This window comes from Carex rostrata, chromosome 6 (assembly GCF_964058835.1).
Source record: "Carex rostrata chromosome 6, lpCarRost1.2, whole genome shotgun sequence".
Lineage (NCBI taxonomy): Eukaryota > Viridiplantae > Streptophyta > Magnoliopsida > Poales > Cyperaceae > Carex > Carex rostrata.
The window spans coordinates 6,021,976-6,041,136 of NC_135923.1; the positions used below are offsets into that span (position 1 = coordinate 6,021,976).

General features: G+C 36.1%; 2 protein-coding genes and 1 non-coding gene across 7 annotated transcripts; 1 reads left to right on the forward strand and 2 right to left on the reverse strand.

Annotated features, from left to right (window-relative positions):
* Positions 1–1,090: 1,090 nt before the first annotated feature.
* On the reverse strand, positions 1,091–1,162 carry TRNAG-UCC (transfer RNA glycine (anticodon UCC)). The gene has a single exon. It is a non-coding gene; the product is annotated as a tRNA-Gly (tRNA).
* A 700-nt stretch (positions 1,163–1,862) lies between these two features.
* LOC144555581 (putative pre-mRNA-splicing factor ATP-dependent RNA helicase DEAH2) lies at positions 1,863–8,570 on the forward strand. 4 transcript variants are annotated; one of them, XM_078303969.1, is made up of 8 exons: positions 1,863–1,956; positions 1,990–2,275; positions 3,286–3,473; positions 3,786–4,870; positions 5,553–5,678; positions 5,796–6,034; positions 7,880–7,998; positions 8,097–8,570. In XM_078303969.1, exons 2-8 carry the CDS (start codon positions 2,009–2,011, stop codon positions 8,221–8,223), a joined length of 2,151 nt encoding a protein of 716 aa, XP_078160095.1. In that variant the 5' UTR covers positions 1,863–1,956; positions 1,990–2,008; the 3' UTR covers positions 8,224–8,570. The 4 variants fall into 4 exon arrangements, 2 of the variants coding, with proteins under 2 accessions (XP_078160095.1, XP_078160096.1); XR_013512067.1 differs by having other exon boundaries at positions 1,863–2,275; positions 5,421–5,678; XR_013512068.1 differs by having other exon boundaries at positions 1,863–2,275; positions 5,438–5,678.
* A 305-nt stretch (positions 8,571–8,875) lies between these two features.
* Positions 8,876–16,132, reverse strand: LOC144555582 (protein REDUCED WALL ACETYLATION 3-like). Of its 2 annotated transcripts, none has more exons than XM_078303972.1 (15): positions 15,819–16,132; positions 15,331–15,422; positions 15,104–15,244; positions 14,629–14,685; positions 14,458–14,530; positions 14,017–14,175; positions 13,417–13,566; positions 12,636–12,891; positions 12,147–12,268; positions 11,944–12,030; positions 11,775–11,863; positions 11,617–11,679; positions 11,467–11,523; positions 11,266–11,362; positions 8,876–9,413 (listed from the first exon to the last, which is right to left on the reverse strand). In XM_078303972.1, exons 1-15 carry the CDS (start codon positions 15,849–15,851, stop codon positions 9,249–9,251), a joined length of 1,641 nt encoding a protein of 546 aa, XP_078160098.1. In that variant the 5' UTR covers positions 15,852–16,132; the 3' UTR covers positions 8,876–9,248. The 2 variants fall into 2 exon arrangements, with proteins under 2 accessions (XP_078160098.1, XP_078160097.1); XM_078303971.1 differs by having other exon boundaries at positions 15,104–15,247; positions 15,819–16,075.
* Between the last annotated feature and the right edge of the window lie 3,029 nt (positions 16,133–19,161).

The window sequence follows — 19,161 nt, forward strand, 5'->3', positions numbered from 1 at the left end:
TTTTTACTATTTATTAAGCCACTTTGAAAATTGCTGATCCAACGGTGACTTCTGATTTTACTGTTTAGTTAAGCCACTGTTGGATCAACGATTTTCAAAGTGGCTTAATAAATAGTAAAAAAAAAATCAGAAAAATGTAAAATTTGATCTCCAAGCACAATTTAATATGGAGAACAACTTGAACGGTTCGGATCGACGTTTTGAACTTTGAAAATTGAAAAACGAATTGGTAGCACCAAAGCTCAGGAACTACCACTTTGATCTTAGCCATCCTCTATATATATATATATATATAGAGTATGGCTTGGGTGCTATGGATAGCATAGGGGACTACGGTGCTACGGCTCAATATTCGAGTTTTTAAAATCCTAACGGACGATCCGAACCGTTCATCTTGTTCTCCGTATTAATATGTGTTTGGAGACCAAATTTTACATTTTTTGAAATTTTTTTACTATTTTTTTTAGATAGGTAGAAAATCAAATATCTTAATGGTGCATAATTTTTTAGATCAAGTGATTTTCTACCTAGCAAAAAAAATAGTAAAATTTTTTCAAAAAATGTAAAATTTGGTCTCCAAACACATATTAATATGGAAAACAAGATGAACGGTTCGGATCGACCGTTAGGATTTTGAAAACTCGAATATTGAGCCGTAGCACGATAGCCCTCTATGCCCATAGCACCCAAGCCTTACTCTATATATATATATATAATTTTAGTATGGAAATCATATCTTGTTCGTGTCTCGTGTTTTCTTTTTTAGTTTTCAAAGTTCAAATAGTCAGTCTGAACAGCTCAACTTTTAGACTAAGTTTTAGTATGGAAATCATATTGAGGCATTGAGCGGTTTGAATCAATTATTTAAACTTTGAAGAATAAAATAAATATGTGAGACATGAAAGATATGAGAAATTTTAAACCGGCTATAATTTATCTGGTTTATATATATTTTTTTTTATCAGACGATGCAAGCAAGAATATATGGTTACATAAATGTTTTTGTTTATGAAGAATGAAGAAAAAGAACATTACCGCTGTTTGAGAAAAGTATAACAAAATTCAAAACATTTAATTTTTTTAATAAAATTGCGTCTGCCGGGAGTCGAACCCGGGTCTATTGCTTGGAAGGCAATTATCCTAACCGTTGGACTACAGACGCTTTCCTATTTCTGGGATCTCTTAGTTAAATAAGTCATATAATTCCTAGTTGGACGAATGTTGAAGATCCGTGCATGCTAGATCAGCACGAATATTGAAATACTATGCACAGATTTTAATGCAATGTACGCGGATCGAACGATGGAAGAACCTTTTAGATTTAAATTTGAGTTTGATGGACTTTATATGCTTTTAATAAAGGGTAAAATGGGTATTTTAAATTTTTAGAATGAGTTTTAGTATAAAATATAATAAAATGGACAGGGGTGCAAACGGATTGGATTTGGATCGGATAGTGGTAAAACCATATCCGTATCCGTTTTTATTTTCCAAATACGGATGTGAATCGAATATTAATCAGATACGGATATCCGCATTTTATAATAGTGAATAACATATTTTTTTTCATAATTCATATTAAATTATATAATATATATCTATTATTCGGATACGGATAATTAAAATTCAAAATCATATCCATATCCGTATCCGCACGGATATTCAGATATCGGATATCCGTACTAAATTTTCGGATACGAAGTTGGATACAGTCAGATAATATCCAACCCATTTGTACCCCTAAATATGGATAAGTTCGTGAGTTTTTGAAGTTTAGAGAGAGAAATACGTAATTTTAAACTTTAGAGGAGAAAACACGTAATTTTGAAGTTTTTGAGGGGTACACGTGAAATTCCCCCTATAATTAGCGTATATTCTTACCTTACTGAAACTAGGGTTTACGCATCCAACCAAAACCTTCCCGCTCAACCCTTCGGGACCTCTCTCGATCTAGGGTTAGGGTTCCCTCTCCTCCAAACTAAAGAATTTTTAGGGTTTCTACAGTGTTATGACGACGGAGAGGAAGCGTAAGGTAAGCCTATTTGACGTGAAGGACGAGGTTTCCGTCTCCGCCAAGCTGGCCCGCCCCAATGGATCGAGTATGCCGGCGGTGAACCGGTGGACCGGCCGGCCGTACTCCGCCAGGTACTACGAGATACTGGAGAAAAGAAAGACCCTTCCAGTCTGGCAGCAGAAGGATGATTTCTTGCGCATATTGAAGAACAATCAGACTTTGGTTCTTGTTGGTGAGACTGGAAGCGGTAAAACTACTCAGGTAGATTTTTTTTCCGAGATATTAGGCAAATTACGGTGTTATTGTTGAAAGTTGAAACAGTTCCCAATTGATTGCTAGTTGTTACTTAGCATGTGGCGCTCAAGAGCTTAATAAAATTGGGTAATAGAAATTTGCAAAGTAATCAAACTAATTTGAAAGAATCTAGATAGGAGATACACTAATGGCAAAGCCAAAATTGAAAGAGAGAATTCAAGAATTGATATTGATTTTCATAGTCTGAATTGGTAATGATAGGCCTTTTGTAGGTGATGCTATCTGAATTTTTTTTGCTAAATTCCCTTGTCTAGATCTTTCTATTGAATTACAGAATGACACGTCAGCATATTACATAAGGATAAAATGCTGATCTGTCGTAACAATATTCCTAACTACCGGCTACTGTTACACTCGAGTTATTGGTCCTGTGCTCTTCTCTGTTTCTGACATTTTGTGGCCTGCTTTGCAATGAGAAATTAGAATTCATGGCTTCGGTCTTTTTTTTGAATTGTGGGTCCTTTCATCAGTCTCTTGGTTTTATTTTAATTGCTGCCCGGGAATCTGACTGGTCTGCCCTCTCTTTTGTCTCCTTATATCTGCGTGTAGACCAGACCACAATCCAGCACAGCTAGTCCCATATTGGATTGAGGCTGCGACATAGCAACAGGGAATTGGAAATTAGCTCAAGTAGATGATTTGATTTTGTTTTTGGTTGCTCCCTTGGTTCTAATCACTGTTTTTTTTCTGTTTGACTAGGTCTGGTATTTCCTAAATGCAGAGTTTTGTACCTAATTTAGGCTTATGACCTCCTGATATGTTTATCTTGAGGAAATTACTCTGTTTTGTGATTTTATTTCTTTTATTGTAACTTCTGATTATTGATTCCAGCTGCACCGATGGGGTTTTACCGGTCCATTTCAATCCCATCTGTCTTCCAATAAAAGAAAACATTAAAACAAGCTTTAAGTGGATATTGAGTTGAACTTACATAGTTGTGGGTTTTGATGTAACAGATACCACAATTTGTTTTAGACCTAGATGACCTTGGAAAGAAGCCGATGGTAGCATGCACACAGCCAAGGAGAGTGGCTGCAATGTCAGTGTCACGACGTGTGGCAGAAGAAATGGATGTGACTATTGGAGAAGAGGTTGGTTACACTATTCGTTTTGAAGATTGCAGCAGCAACAAAACCATGCTCAAGTAAGCTGTTAAATTATCTTTTTGTTAACTCAAGATCATGACTGGTAATATTTAGTTTACTGGTTTAAGTGTAAATTATTTTCTGGTTGAAATAATATACGTGAAATTTCTTGATTTACCCCAAGTGAATCATCCTTTGTTCAAAATGCCAATTAGTAATATAGTTTATAGCTTTGCTGGTTACAGCGTTAAATATATTCTGGTTTATATTTTATACATCACAGTTAGTGAACCTACCTTGAGTGCATCGTCGGTAAGAATTGCATTTATGAATCTAATCTCTACCCCGTGAAAAACTGTTGTTTACATCAGATACTTAACAGATGGTATGCTTCTGAGAGAGGCAATGACGGACCCACTTCTAGAGCGATACAAGGTTATAATACTTGATGAAGCACACGAGCGAACTCTAGCTACTGACGTGCTTTTCGGGCTTCTAAAAGAAGTATTAAAGAACCGACCTGACCTTAAGCTTGTGGTCATGAGTGCTACCCTGGAGGCTGAGAAATTCCAGGGGTACTTCAATGGGGCTCCATTAATGAAGGTTCCTGGTCGACTTCACCCAGTAGAGATCTTCTACACCCAAGAACCCGAGAGAGACTATTTAGAAGCTGCTATTCGTACTGTTGTGCAAATCCACACGTGTGAGCCGCCTGGCGATATACTCGTATTTCTTACTGGTGAAGAGGAGATAGAGGATGCATGTAGAAAATTAAACAAGGAGATAAGCAACTTGGGAGATCAGGTAGGACCTATTAAGCCTGTACCGTTGTATTCCACTCTACCGCCCGCTATGCAACAGAAAATATTTGATCCTGCCCCACCTGCATTAACAGAGGGGGGTCTGCCTGGGAGGAAAATAGTGGTGTCTACTAACATCGCTGAGACGTCCCTTACAATAGATGGTATAGTGTATGTTATAGATCCTGGATTTTCGAAACAGAAGGTTTATAACCCTCGAATCCGGGTTGAATCTCTGTTAGTATCTCCAATCTCCAAAGCGAGTGCACATCAGAGAGCAGGTCGTGCAGGTCGTACCCAACCTGGAAAGTGCTTCAGACTTTACACCGAAAAGAGCTTCAGCAATGATTTGCAGCCTCAAACATACCCTGAAATATTGCGGTCCAACCTGGCAAACACTGTGTTAACCTTGAAAAAGCTGGGGATTGACGATTTGGTGCACTTCGACTTCATGGATCCACCTGCTCCAGAAACCCTAATGCGGGCCCTTGAGGTGCTGAACTATTTGGGTGCGCTAGATGACGAAGGGAATCTGACCAAGTTGGGGGAGATTATGAGTGAGTTTCCACTGGATCCGCAGATGGCCAAGATGCTCGTGGTTAGCCCCGAGTTCAATTGCTCAAACGAGATTCTCTCTATTTCAGCTATGCTTTCAGGTACATGTTTTTGTCTTTTTAGATTTGTTGGTGTTTAGGTGATTCTTATATTTATACAATTATCATTTTTGTGGCATATCAGATGTGCTCCTTGGAAATGTATAAAGTAAGACCTAATTCATTCTGTGCAAAACTGGTTTATCCTGACATTTGTTTAATAGATGTGTCATAGACATATCTTGGTTATTTTGTCAGTTCTTTTAATAATGAAGTGGGAAATATGTGCATTTCCAATGGACAATTCTGTAATTGCAATGCTATATATTTAGAGTTTGGCTTGGAAGCATATGTACATATGCAAAGTTGGCATAGCACATACTCATGCCATGAAAATATTATCTTTGATGTACATCGACAAGTGGGAGAATAATTGGGGAGTTTGGATCATATCATGTCATGGGCATGTGCTATGATGCCATTTTAGGTCTTTTTGAAGTTCAATTTAATTACTATTATTATTAGTACTATTTTTGTTATTGTTATTTTGAGCAACTGTCATGCAATTATGCCAAATCGATCGGGATGATCATAGAGGTATTGGCTGATGCAGATAGTTGCTTTGTTCAGTTAATTCTCTCTATTGGTGTTGTTCATCACTCACGCCTCTCTCTCTCTCTGCTCTGCTGAATTGACCCACAAAACTGCGTGGGCCCCACTTGTTATTATGCGTTTGTTTCTTTAGTACCGAATTGCTTCCTTCGGCCCAGGGAGGCTCAGAAGGCTGCTGATGAGGCGAAGGCCCGGTTCGGCCATGTTGACGGGGACCACCTCACTCTTCTCAATGTGTATCACGCCTACAAACAGAACAGTATGGCCTACTAAGTCCCATAATCTTTTATTATTTCATCTTTTGTTTTAACTAAGCTAAATGGTTTGTGTAAAACTTGAATGGATAACTTGAGTTTAATGTTGTTGCCTGATGTAGATGAAGACCCACAATGGTGCTATGAGAACTTCGTAAACAGCAGGGCTATGAAGTCAGCAGATAACGTGAGGTCGCAGCTGGTGAGGATAATGTCCCGGTATAACCTGAAGATGTGCAGCACTGACTTCAGTAGCCGTGACTACTACATCAACATTCGGAAGGCTATGCTTGCTGGCTACTTCATGCAGGTTGCACACTTAGAGCGTACTGGCCACTATCTTACTGTCAAGGACAACCAGGTATTTAACTTTTGTAACCACACTAGTTGGTCTTTAATTGTCATATACTTTTTTTTATATATATGATTAGATCTTCCGCTATACCTTATTGGTTTACCAGGACGCTCTGCAGGTATTAATATAATCTGGTACCCTATACTTGTTTGTGTTTGTTGTTTTGTTCTGGAAAAATTGTTAAACTAGTTTGGGGCCTTCAGGAGGACAGAAAAATAATTTATAGGGGCTGTTCGGCAAGGGGGGGGATTAAGCCTTACGCTTAGTCGCTTAATCCTCTGAACACCAATTCCTTAGCAAGGATTAAGGACCCCTCCTTTAGCCTCATTTTGTCTGAAACCTTGATCCCTGCCTGGATTTTAAGGAACCTCTACCCCTGGATTAAGCTTCCTTAGCATCTATCTACAGATTAAGATGACCAAACATGAGGTCGTTAGCGCGGATTAAGATTTAATCCTACTTTTATTGCCGAACGGCCACATAGGATTTAGTTTGTTCTGGAGCAGAAATAAATTACATTCCTTGGTACTGTTTGCTATTCGATTCACAGAAATATGTTTAATGGGTTCATTCGCCCAAAATTGAACTAACAGGATAGGTTTTTGTTCTGGAAAAAAAGAATAATCCATTACGTTGTAACATTCGCAATTTGCATCACAGAACAATGTTGTGTTCATACCTGCAAATGCCCCCTAATAGGATGATATGACACTACAACTCATCATTTTGGCGGTAAAGCAGTAGCATGAGCCACACATGAGGAAGTCAAACCCTCTCTATATCTCTTTTTTTCCTGAAACCTTGGCAGAGGCTGCCAAGTCTCTCTCTCTCTATATATATATCTATCTACCTCCACATTGTCCTCTATTTCCTATGCCTTTATGAATTCTGGCTCAACCTTGAGCAAAATAAATATAATTCTTCTGAGGTGGAGACTGGAGGGAGATACTATGCTAGAAAAAAATGCTCTTGTAATGGTTGATTTGATTTGACATACGACTTGTTATCAACTCGTAGACCATAAACCCATTACATTCGTCACTCCTAAACCCGAAGTTTTGAACCTTGATTAGGATTATTAGCAATCCGAGCCCAACTTATCCTGTCAAATAAATTTTTAGGCAAGTATTCTGCTACAATAGATCTTAACCATTGATTTTATAGTAATAAATTCACAATATATCACTCTCAATTCCCAACACTTCCTAAGTTCCTATCCCTTCTGCGTAGTCCCTCCAGTCCTTGACTCGGGCTTGTCACACCTCTCCACGCCTTCACTTTAGCCTCCATGTCTCGGCGGCCACAGCCAACCATACTCAATGCCTCCCTTGCCTTCATCTGGCAGCTCCACGTTTTGTTCCCATTACATCTGAAGTACACTGAGCTGGCTTCAAGCAGCGCCGAGCTAAGATTTCAATTGTTTAGAGCCATAGATTTGAATTTACACCTCATGGGAGAATATTACGGGTTCATGTGTTTAGAAATGTCATCCGGACTGTGACCGATATTCTGTAAAATTGTAGTAGTTAAATTTATCATGATTTTTGAAATAGAATTTTGTTGATATACATGCTGATTGTCAGTTCTAATCCTTCTGAGATGATTTAGCTAATCATTAATATGGTTTACCATTGAATTACTGAGGAAAAGAACAATTGAATTGCAATCTGATGACATTGAGTGGGCTATAAATATACATCATATTGGCATTTGGCGAGTATGGCTTTGATCTGATCAACCAAAAGACCAACTAGACTAGTAATCTGTAATGCTAAATGAAAAAGGATTTTACCAAATGGTAACGAGGCACATCTGGCTTTTGTGCTAATGTTTATTTATACTTGTGAACAGGTGGTACATCTGCATCCGTCAAACTGTATGGATCATAAGCCGGAGTGGGTCATCTACAATGAGTATGTACTCACCAGCCGAAATTTCATCCGGACTGTGACCGATATCAAGGGAGAGTGGTATGTTCTGTTATCCGCACTCTTTTCTTTTCATTAGCAAAATTTAATTGGAGATATGGTTCTTTTGATGATAATGAAAATTAAAATATTTGTTACAGGCTAATAGACATAGCTCCACATTACTATGACCTGAGCAACTTCCCCAACTGTGAAGCCAAGCGTGTTCTTGAGAGGCTGTACAATAAACGTGAGAGAGAGAAGGGAGAGAGCAAAAGCAGAAGATAGCTGAAATTTTATTCAGAGCAGTTATTATGCCTCCCATCTTTTGAACTGGTGTAGTAGTTATTAGTGGTTTGGTTCAGCTGTGATAAGCTATATACTTGGAGATAGAGGCCTGGCTCCAGAGAGTTACTTATCAATAAACCTAGAGATATCAGTTGTATCATTTATTATTACTAATATATTTCCTCTTTTTCCTGCTAATGTAAACTGTAGTCAAGATTATAATTCATCCAAAGTTTCTTTTAAGGTTGTGGTTATTTTGATACACTTTTATTGAATTCGCGAAGTGAGAATGTTGTAAAACCTCGGTAGTATTTTAGCTTCATAATGAAAAAAGGAACGACTTGTCAGTTTTGGTTTCATTTAGCCATTCGTGGTTTGAATTACAATTAGAATTGTATGAGGCTCCATATTCCGTAAAATTACTCCTTATTCCGTGAAGTATCAAAAGGTTTTGAAGACAAAATGGTAGTAGTTGCGGTAATTGCAACACTGTACTTTTTTTTTTCTATATTTTTGAACTTTTCTCTTCTCACTCCACCACTCTAATATTTGGATGCTGTGTTTATTTAGTTATGTTTTGGTGCATGATAATTTCATATTTCAGGAATATCTTATAAGGATGTATTAAGGAAAAACGAACACAGGAATGAGCTTTAAGCTTTGGTCCCAGTAAATGCATTATCAAAACATGAAAAAAAGATACAATTATATTACTTAGAACAATATATCTACTTTTTTTTTTTTTCCAATTCTTGTATTCCAATACACAATTTCCATCTACCATCACTCGTTTCAGAAACAAAACTATCAGCTGAAAAAAATGAACAGCAAGAGATGCAAATATCTCCTTGCTTATCTACACGTCAACATTTCACCTAGGTACTGAGCCTACTATTGCTTTTCAAACCTACTAATTATTTCAACCATTCACTCTACCCCCATCCAACAAAGTAAAAATGCTTATTTTTGCTTCCACGCGGAAGTAAATGATTGAACAAATGCCTGTCAAAAATTTGAGGATTGATTTAAACTAGCATTGCCGGTATGCTGACTATGATCAATGACAAGATATAAAGTGCACCCGAGAGAGCAATTCCAATAACACAGTTATGAGTAAGGCGCTTGTTGTCTCTGCTGGGCAGAAAAGCCACTTTTAGTGTGTTTGTCAGCTCAAATAGCCTGTGTGACACCTGCATAAAACAAATTAACAAATCATCAAGACCTAGGGTTAATATTTCAGCAATACATTTCATGCAATTACCCCTTCAAAAGCTAAATATTATCCCTTAATTTCCTTCTAACTTCGACCCCAGATAAGGGACATCCCTCCTTACCCTATGAAGAATGAAATGTCAACATATGTATCGCCCATCTCATTCTTTAACAATGCAATCTGAAACACTAAATTTGTTCATATCTAACGGTACTGATTAAACCAACTTCTATTGCCAGCCTGATCTGGTGACATGTGATTTCTCTCTCTTAATTATCTTTCACCTCTTAAGATAATTTTGTTATTGTGTCTTTCCTTCTAACTGTTATTTTCTTTGTTCTCATCTATCTCTTTCTCTCTCTCAACCAGCAACGTTTGCCACCAGACAGTTCCATTACTGCATCAGACCTGTCCATCAACACATTAGAACTGCAGAACTCTCCAAATTTGTAATTCAAACCACCCACTCATTGCTTACCACTTCATCTCTCCAAGTTCTTAATTTTTTTGGTTAAATTGTTTCTAATATTATTGAATAGTGATCAAGCTTCTCTTAAAAATCATCCAACCAATGTAATTGGTCGTCTGGGGAAGGGAGAGCTAATTAGTACAGAAGATTTGTTTTCCTCCCTAAGCGTACTTGGAAGCATCCATTTTGTACCCATTTCTAAGGTGAATGGATAAATAAATAAACTTTGACTGGTGGGGAACACATCTGGTACAAACTGCAACCTGATATCCCCAAACTATTATTCTCCACAGACCTCCAGAAATGGAAAAACTGGGACAATTCCACGGACAGACATAATGACGCACTCTACAGCCCTCAGTAAAAATACCTGGGAGACCTTTGTTATGGCAGTCACTTGTAACATATGGAAGGAAAGAAACACAAGAATTTTCCAGGAAAGGAACATGCCACAGAATTTAACAGCGGAGAAGATCGCTAGAGACACTCAGAACTGGTTAAAAAACGGCTAGAGAGCTTTGTTATAAAAGATAGTTTATGTTTAGGGTGTATTAGACATGGAAATTTGGATGTTCTATATTCAGGGCATGCTGTAGATATTTATATCCTGCAATAATCCAAATCAAATAGTAGTATTTTAGACTGCTACTCCAAGAGTCTTGATTGATATAAACAGACTAAAATAAAAAATTAAAGCACAAAAAGGAATTTTAAGGAAAATGAAGACTTCCAAAGGTATATGAGGGACTTCTACAAGAATGAAGGAAAACTTGACTACAATCCAAAAAATTGGAGCTTCCTCCAAATGCACTTTTGTGTACAAGTAAAATTGTTTTTTGCCATAAAAAAGAACAGTAGAACACAGTACTTAATGATTCCAAGGAAGCTTTAAAGATGAGTTGAAGGTTTGGAGACAACAAGTTCATGAGAGAGAACAGGATAATTAATCAGTGTCTGCAATGCAAGGTAAAGGAGAGAGAAAAGAGAGAGGGAGAGTCACATGAGTGACAGAACCAGCTAAATTGAAAGTAGGTTTTAATCGTGGCTGCTTGATTTGGGGAATCCAACAGTCTGGATTGTATTTTTAAGATTGTCAAACAAGTGAAAGGAATTATATCCCTTTATAATGGCTAGAGCTATATGAAGCAGATACCATGCTCTTTTTTTATTTTCAGGTTCTGCATCGTCTTCTCAAGTTTAGCAAAGTGCACATTCCAAGATTTCCTAAATGTACTAACTACAATTCTCAATGCAATTACTGCAGTTCTGTTATGAGGACCTAGCGGAGAACCAAACTCAAGTATGTTAACAGTCAAATCTTTTTCCTATAATTCCGTTCCCAAGTATGAGGCACACATACCGCAACATAAATGGCAGTAGTAAGCATGAAGTTGAGCATTGGGTAACCAGGAATAATAGAGAGCAACCACTTTGGCTGGCCGTTTGGCACATCAGACCTGAAAACATAATACAGAAAGATAAATTTTTAAAAAAAATCCTCAGGAAATACAAAATGATAACTAAGAGGTAACATACAAAAAATGATGCTTTAGAATTTTACCTCAGCCAGATATGGATCTGAGATATGTACGTCTCCAGTGTTATCTTGCCAAGCCATCTAATGAAATGAAAAAAGTTACCATGTTTGGCAATCTTGTGAATACAAACTTAATTAAAAAATAAGGAATTATGTAAAGCTATGGAAACTTACGCAAAAAGTGTCAGCGAGCAACTCCTTAATTGCTGTGTGAAATTCCGCAAACAGATATAGACCCTTTAACATTTTCCAAAAAAAAATAAAAAATCAAATCAAATCCTAAAATCCATAGTTAGGAGGGTGGGGGGGAGTGGAGAGAGAGGAATGCTTACGTAATTGGAATCCAAGATGTGTATGGATGGTACTTATTGTAAGTAATTCTGTCTAGCTTATAAATGTACTCATACCAAAGATACCCAACCTAAGAAAATACTTACAATAATTAGCACAATATATGAATGCATGAGGTTGATAATAATTTATACTGAGTTAAAGAAGTACCACAAGAGAAACTGTCACAACAAATGTCTTAATTGAAATTCTGACTTTTGTTTCTGATTCTTCAAGTTTCTCCATCAACTTCTCAACCTGTTTCATAAACCACAAACTGCATTGTAAATTCTTCAAATCTCTGCCTTTCCTCCTTATTTCTCTTGTTGTTAATATTTTTGAGATTCACTGTGTATCTCTGAAAAGGAACTCACAGTGGGATGGTAATAGGCATAGATCATTCCCACAATCCAAATGTAACGATCAAGCCCTGATCTGAAGTGCCACTCATGCAACAGAGGCAAGTTAGCTTTTGATGGGTCTGCATCTTTATACCCTGCATTTGTGCGGTCCAGAAATAGAAAAATTAAGTAAAGAGCATTTCTCATTTATACCTTTATTATACTATGCTCTGAATATACTATACCAATAAAATGCACTATGTTTAATTGTTTGAAAGTTATTTTTCTGATTTTGAGCATTTCTGATTAATTTTATGAGGGTACAGCACATACCTCAACAACAATATTTTCTTTTTTGTTTTTGGGAAAATGGAAATAATATTGTATATTGTATGAGCAAGGCCAATGAAGAAGGGATAACTTAAAAATATGGAATTTAAAATTTCAAGAACAACATTTCAAAGACATTAGGAATGTGAATGGGCTCCATAATATCAGTCAAGAAACGATAAAAGTACCAACCTACAAGGAATGTCAGTGGGCTCCATAATATTTCAAAGACTTTAGGAACCTCCCAAATGAGAACCACCACCAAAAAACATGCGGCCATTTTGAAAGCAATCACTGAACCCCTCTCATTATATTTATTGAATAGACCAAGCGCGCCATAGACCATGAGGGTGAATAGAGTGTGCATGGGGCAGATATAGTATAGCATGTAGTCATTATTAAGAACTATGCAACAAAACGCTACCAGGAAATTAAGGCGCCACATCATCTGCATATTCATAGTAAATATGTTAGAGATCCTTTGACATAGAAAGACAAAAATGATAACTGAAATTACCATAATTTTACAATTTAATAAAGAAAACATGCAAACAAACAAAATTTTGCAGACCCTAAAATAATGGATCTACTATATAGCAGATGGTACTATAGACTATAGAGTACATGAGCTGCCTGTACTCTGTGCAAACAGGACTAGTACCAGATCAGCTGGTTTTACTTGGCCCTGGATTTTTTAATCGTAGATTTTCCCTTTCCATCAGGTAAAACGTTTACTATTGTGCCTTACTGAAATTCTATTTCAGCATTATCTTTTTCTGTGGTAAAATTCTCTTACCTGAATACAACAAAACAAAAGTAAAAAATCAACCCTGACTATTGACATGATAAGACAATAATACTTGGGCCAATAGGGAATAACAGTCTGCCTACTGAGATAACATAAATGGAAGCCCCTTGTTTTGAATGGATAAACTGAAATAGTTGAAACGGAGAAAGAAGTTAGTGGAAGCACCTGAGCGAACCTTGGGAGGCTGAAATCTTTCCTTACGTAATAGTATGAGAAGTTACCAAAACCAGTCATCCATACATATGCGGCTATAAAGACCCTAATAGCATTGTATATCTCCTTTGCATTGAAGTAATGGTACATTAAGAACAAAACCTGTAAAAGCAACAATAATGCATGATTAGAGTGAACATTGCGGCCTGTAAACATCCAATTATGCAAAAGAACCTTCAAATAGAATCTTAGCCGATATTGAAGGGAAAGTGTGTCATATCAAATGATAAGTGTTAAAAAAAACATAATCACTCTTGTTTTACATGACATATAAGCAGTACAAATCAATATTATGCTATAATTGATGGACAGAAAAATCTTGTGGTTAAACTCAGAGAATCCCTGAAACAGTAAGCACTCTCCAGTTTTACTTGAATTTAATTAAGTCACAGACTAATTCTTAATAAGATTTTAGCTTACATACCGACTATGCACGTATAAAATTAGACCAGGTAAGAACTTGAATACATTAGCTAAATCCATGTTAGAACTTCAACTAATAATGAGGGGGGCGCAAAGAGAGGGGAGAGGGAATGAGAATGGGAACAGAACCTGCATCCAACCCTTCCATTCCTCAGTCTGATGTCTGTTCAGATATAGTATTGACTTCCCTGTAAAAGCTGACTTATCTTGATGCACCTTAAATGAAGTCAATGCCGCCACTATTATCAGGAGAAAGTACAGAAACAGAAATAGGTCCCTGTTGTAGTTCTGCACCCAGAAAATATATATATTACCATTACCACCAATACCAATAAATAAAAACAACAATAGTGCCGTCTAGCTTTTTGGTGGGAAAACAAATATAAGATACAATACTAGACAAGTGCTGATCATGATACACGTAAAACATCCTTTCCCTGTGACGGTTGAATTTATCTTTCTGAATTACGGGTTAAATGAGGTTCTAAGTTTAAATTGGTGGATAGTCACGGTATAACTACAAATGCAAACTTGGCAGTGAATTTTCCGTCTTTGAGATAAAAAGAGTACCTTCGTAGATTCCCCAAGGAGAGTTGTTCGGTCACATATGTAGAAGTATAGCATGAACGCACCAAATTCAGATCTGAAAAAAATTATTTACCCAAACCAATCATCATAACTCACATAATAGTAATACAAGCAGATACGCCAACTAATTGCATGACATGAATATTTACTTACATTGTCCTCAAGGTCAGCCGATTCTCTAGTAGAAACGCCTCATCCATCCACAGGAATCTGAACAAATCATATCATTAGCAAATAACATCCAAAGATGATACACTCATCAAACTACAAGATGGAAAATCAAGTATTACTGTACCATTACTCTACTAATTCCCTCTCCGGTTACTGGTCTGTCCGAGATTACTATATTCAGAAATTGATTTTTTTCATGGCTTATGTCATCATTTGTGTTTTCTTCATGACTTTCATTAAACTCCATTTCCTGCTTAGAAATTTACAACTGTATCTGATACTTGTCAGTATCAAATATGCACCCTTCACCAGCTTTATTAAGGTTTAATATGCAATTTGGGTTTGGCACAACAACAGACAAAACCAAACAAAGACACTCTTGCTTGTACAGTGTACAGGTGGCAGGTCAGACTGAAAAGAAAAAAAGAACCATGTACTTGTATTACAGAATGCTAACCTGAGAAGAGGGGAGAATGTAGAGGAGGAACCATGAGTGGTTTTAATTGATAAAGGTTGATGACCTTCTTCAATTAAAGAAGCAGATTCACCATCCTTCTCCGACGACTTATCCAATATAGCTAAGTTCACATCTGAATGCCTGCTGAAAATAAAATGGATGGTATAATCAATGCAGAATCCTAGAATAATAAGAATTGCTAAGATAGTGTGTAATTAATTACTCACACTTTGGAGGGACCTGCATTCTTCGTGTATTGTAAATATTCGGCGTATAACCACGCAACAAAGACTGGTATGAACCCTAGCAAAGCTGACACCTGCCTCAAATAGAAAGTGTCATTATGTTAGGAACAATTTACAAGTTTCCACTACAGTACTCCAAATTGATAATCAGCCGAATGCTCTCAACGAAAATCACAATTATATGTAATAAGATGGATAGAATCCGATTAGTATTTAGCACTCGTATGAAGTTAGCATTACAACATATCAGAACACAGGAAAGCAAGAAGAAAATCGCTTTTTAGGCCCCTACCCATTGGAAATTTCTGTGAAATAACTATTTTACTTGCTAAATCTGCCACCTTAAAAAAAAAAAAAGGAAATCACGATGCTAAATAGCACAGAACGAAAGGAAATCAATTCGGATCGAGAACTATAATGCACGATCCGTAAGAAGAAACTCGTTCGGTTAGATCTCAAAAGTTTCGCACCTGACCAGGAGTAATTGGTCGAGAGTTCTCCATTAGAAACAATGGAGACTACCGTGTCGGCAATTGAAAGAGATATAGATCTAGAGCTCAAACCACGAGCATTTCTCGACGCCACCAATCAAAAAGTTACGATTGATGAATTAGGTTGGAGAAAAGAAAAGAGGAGCGAAGAGGCGAAGAGCAGAGAAAATTAGCGCGTCTTTATTTAGGATTTGAAGCAGAGGACTCACGGTGCGCTCGAGGTAGGTGTGTCAGATGAGCAGTCAGTGAAGGATGAGGATGAGGCGCTAATTAGTGACACCGGATCCTGACCCAGAAGGTCAAAATTAGTATTTCAGGTCTAATTACTCGGACAAAAATAATTGCTAAATAATTTGTTTAAAATACTGTTTTGTGTTTTTTTACGAGTATTTGAGAACAGCATTCAAAAGCTTAGTATATCACTCTGTGATCATATTGATGAGTCCGGTTAGTATGACATCGGTGTCACATGACACTAACTTCAAAATTGATTGAATAGATTTTTAAATGACTAATTCAAACCGTTCAAACTAATTTCCTTTATGAGTGATGTGTTTACATGTAAATTTTTTATATTTTCGAGTTATTTTAGTATCAAATCAAGCAGTAAAAAAATTAAAAAATGAATGTATTAAAATTAACTTAAAAACTCACACATTTGACCGCTTGACTTGATACCAAATAAATTCAAAAAGTTATAAATTTTACATGTAAACACACAATTAATGAAATAGATTGATTTGAACGGTTTAGATTCACCATTTGACATCGATTCAAAAGATTTTGGAGTTGATATTATATAGACTGATTGGACGAATCTAAACATAAATATTTGGTTATCTCGACATAAACTCATCTATAATATGCATGTAACGATGTAATTGGAGTTCGTCCGTACTAAACAAGTTATCTTTGGAAATGATAAAAATCCGCTGATAACAATATCAATAATTTGTTGTTTATTTTATGTCAATTGAGAATGTGATTCAGACATAATTACATATTTAGTACATTGTCGTGAGTTCTCATTTTTATAGGGAGATGCATATGGAGATGCGTGTTTAATTTTTAAAAATAATATTTAAAATATATTGAAATGAACCATCAAAAAAAATATTGAAATGTATCATAATATTTTAATAAAATAAATAAAAATAATGTCCTTTTTTTAAAGGTCAGCTGACAATATATTAGTAAAAAAAGAATGTCCTTGTCCTATATTAAATAAAAATTGAAAGATAACGAAGGAGAGCAGAGGAAAAATGAAAGGGACTTTTTACCTCTTCAACTTTAGGCAACCCTCGATCTAACTTCATAGAACAAATCAAACTGATTTAGTTACATAAAACTTTTGGACTAAGCAACCAAAATGTAGTATTATTTGGCGAGTGGGCCCATGATAGACCTAATTGAATGCACCGACAATGGGAACCGTAAAAGGGACTCCGGTCCGGTGCCCGCATTTAATTTAGTGAGACTCGGACGAATTCACATCCTCTGAGATATCTCATATTTTGCGTGACTTTTTGGAAAATCACAACCGTTCAAATACGTTCTACACGAATCTCGAAGCTCAAATAATACTATTCCCTGCTGTTTCCCTGAATAGGAAGCGGACACATCGGTCACGCAAAATATGAGATATCTCAGAGGATACGCACTCGACTGAGACATGGTTGGTGGATGAGAAAATACACTTTATTGTGTTATAACTTATAATAGTTTTTGTGCTGATAAAGTATCTGTTGGAGAACATCATGGGGAAATTGACAAAATTAAAAATTTAGTTGTTGGAGCTGGTGTATTTACATAATTGGACCCGGTGTTGGCAGGATGGATGCCTGGATTCCACAAGGTCACTATTTAGGAAAATTTGAACAACACGTAATTAAGCTGTTATCTATTATCAATTATTAATTTAGATTGCGTTGACGAACAGCTTAAAATCTCGTGGTAAGATCCTGCTAAATTCTGCTTTGAAATCAATTAATTAAGAGGAGGGTTCAAATGTATCATGATTTTTGTATTCCGATATGCTCCATATCATTTATCTTCATTTTCAAAGTCCGAACAGTCAATCCAAACAACTCAACATGATCTTCATATACTTGGAGACTAAATTTTTTATTTTATAGAATCTTTTTACTATTTTTTTAGATAGGTACAAAATCATTGTTTTAAAAATATTTTAAACTATCCAATAAAGTGATATTGTACCTGTAAAAAAATAGCAAAAAGATTCTAAAAAATATAAAATTTAATTTCCAAGAATATTTTATTATGAAGATCATATTGAGCAGTTCAAATCGACGACTTTAAAAATAAAGATAAAAGATATGAAGTATATTAGAACAAAATCATAGTGTATTTAAACTCTCCTCATTAATTAATTAGATAAGATGTTGCGCGTGTACCGAGGCATTGTATGTACATAATCTTATATCAGCGTTTTTTTTGTTGAGAAAGTTATTCATTAATTAGAGTCCAACTTATTTGTATCAGTCATACTCATCCGTGCAGTCACTGCAGGGGTTAGTAGTTGGCATAGTATTGAAAATTTTATCATTTTCTTGCTTGACAGAACGCAGCTCTTCGTTCATTGAGGAGCCGATTCGTGGCTTTTTTCGATTCTCTGTTGCGTCTTCTTTCATATTATTTCGTGCATGGTACCTATAATAGACTGTGTTTGGCCTGTCATTAATAATAATGTTTATCCGAGTCGAGTGTGTGATAGTAGTGTGAAAAATAATGTTAATTAAATGTATGAAAAATAGTATTAATTTTGTATCGTTCGGAATAATACAAATATTGTTTTAATTTGTATACTTCTAATTCAAAGAGTGTTGATCTGTTATTTTCATGAGATATTGCAGCCATTTTTATTAATATTTTAAAAAAAAAAAAAATTTTAAACTGGCATTCTTTTTTTGTTTAAAAAACTACCCCGATTTTTTTAAAACTGGCATTCTTATTAATACCCCTAGATCCTCTAGCAGACTGTCCGGATCAGGGGCGGTCCTCTATTTTTTTTTTTTAAGAGAGATCTTGATATTTTAATTTAAATAATTTTGTGAAGAAAAAGTTTTATTGTATGCCAAAAAATAAGACATTTGATATATTTATGAAATGATGTCGTAACTCTTTATAACTTTAATTTGATTTGTCAGTTGGATATTACAAGTTTTCTTCACAATATCAAGATCTAAAAAAAAATAAAAAAATAGAGAACCGCCCGGCCCCCAGGCAGTCTGGTCCCTAGCGGACTGCCCTTGGCCCGGACGGTCTGCTAGAGGATCTGGGCTGCCCGTGAACCTAGCGATCG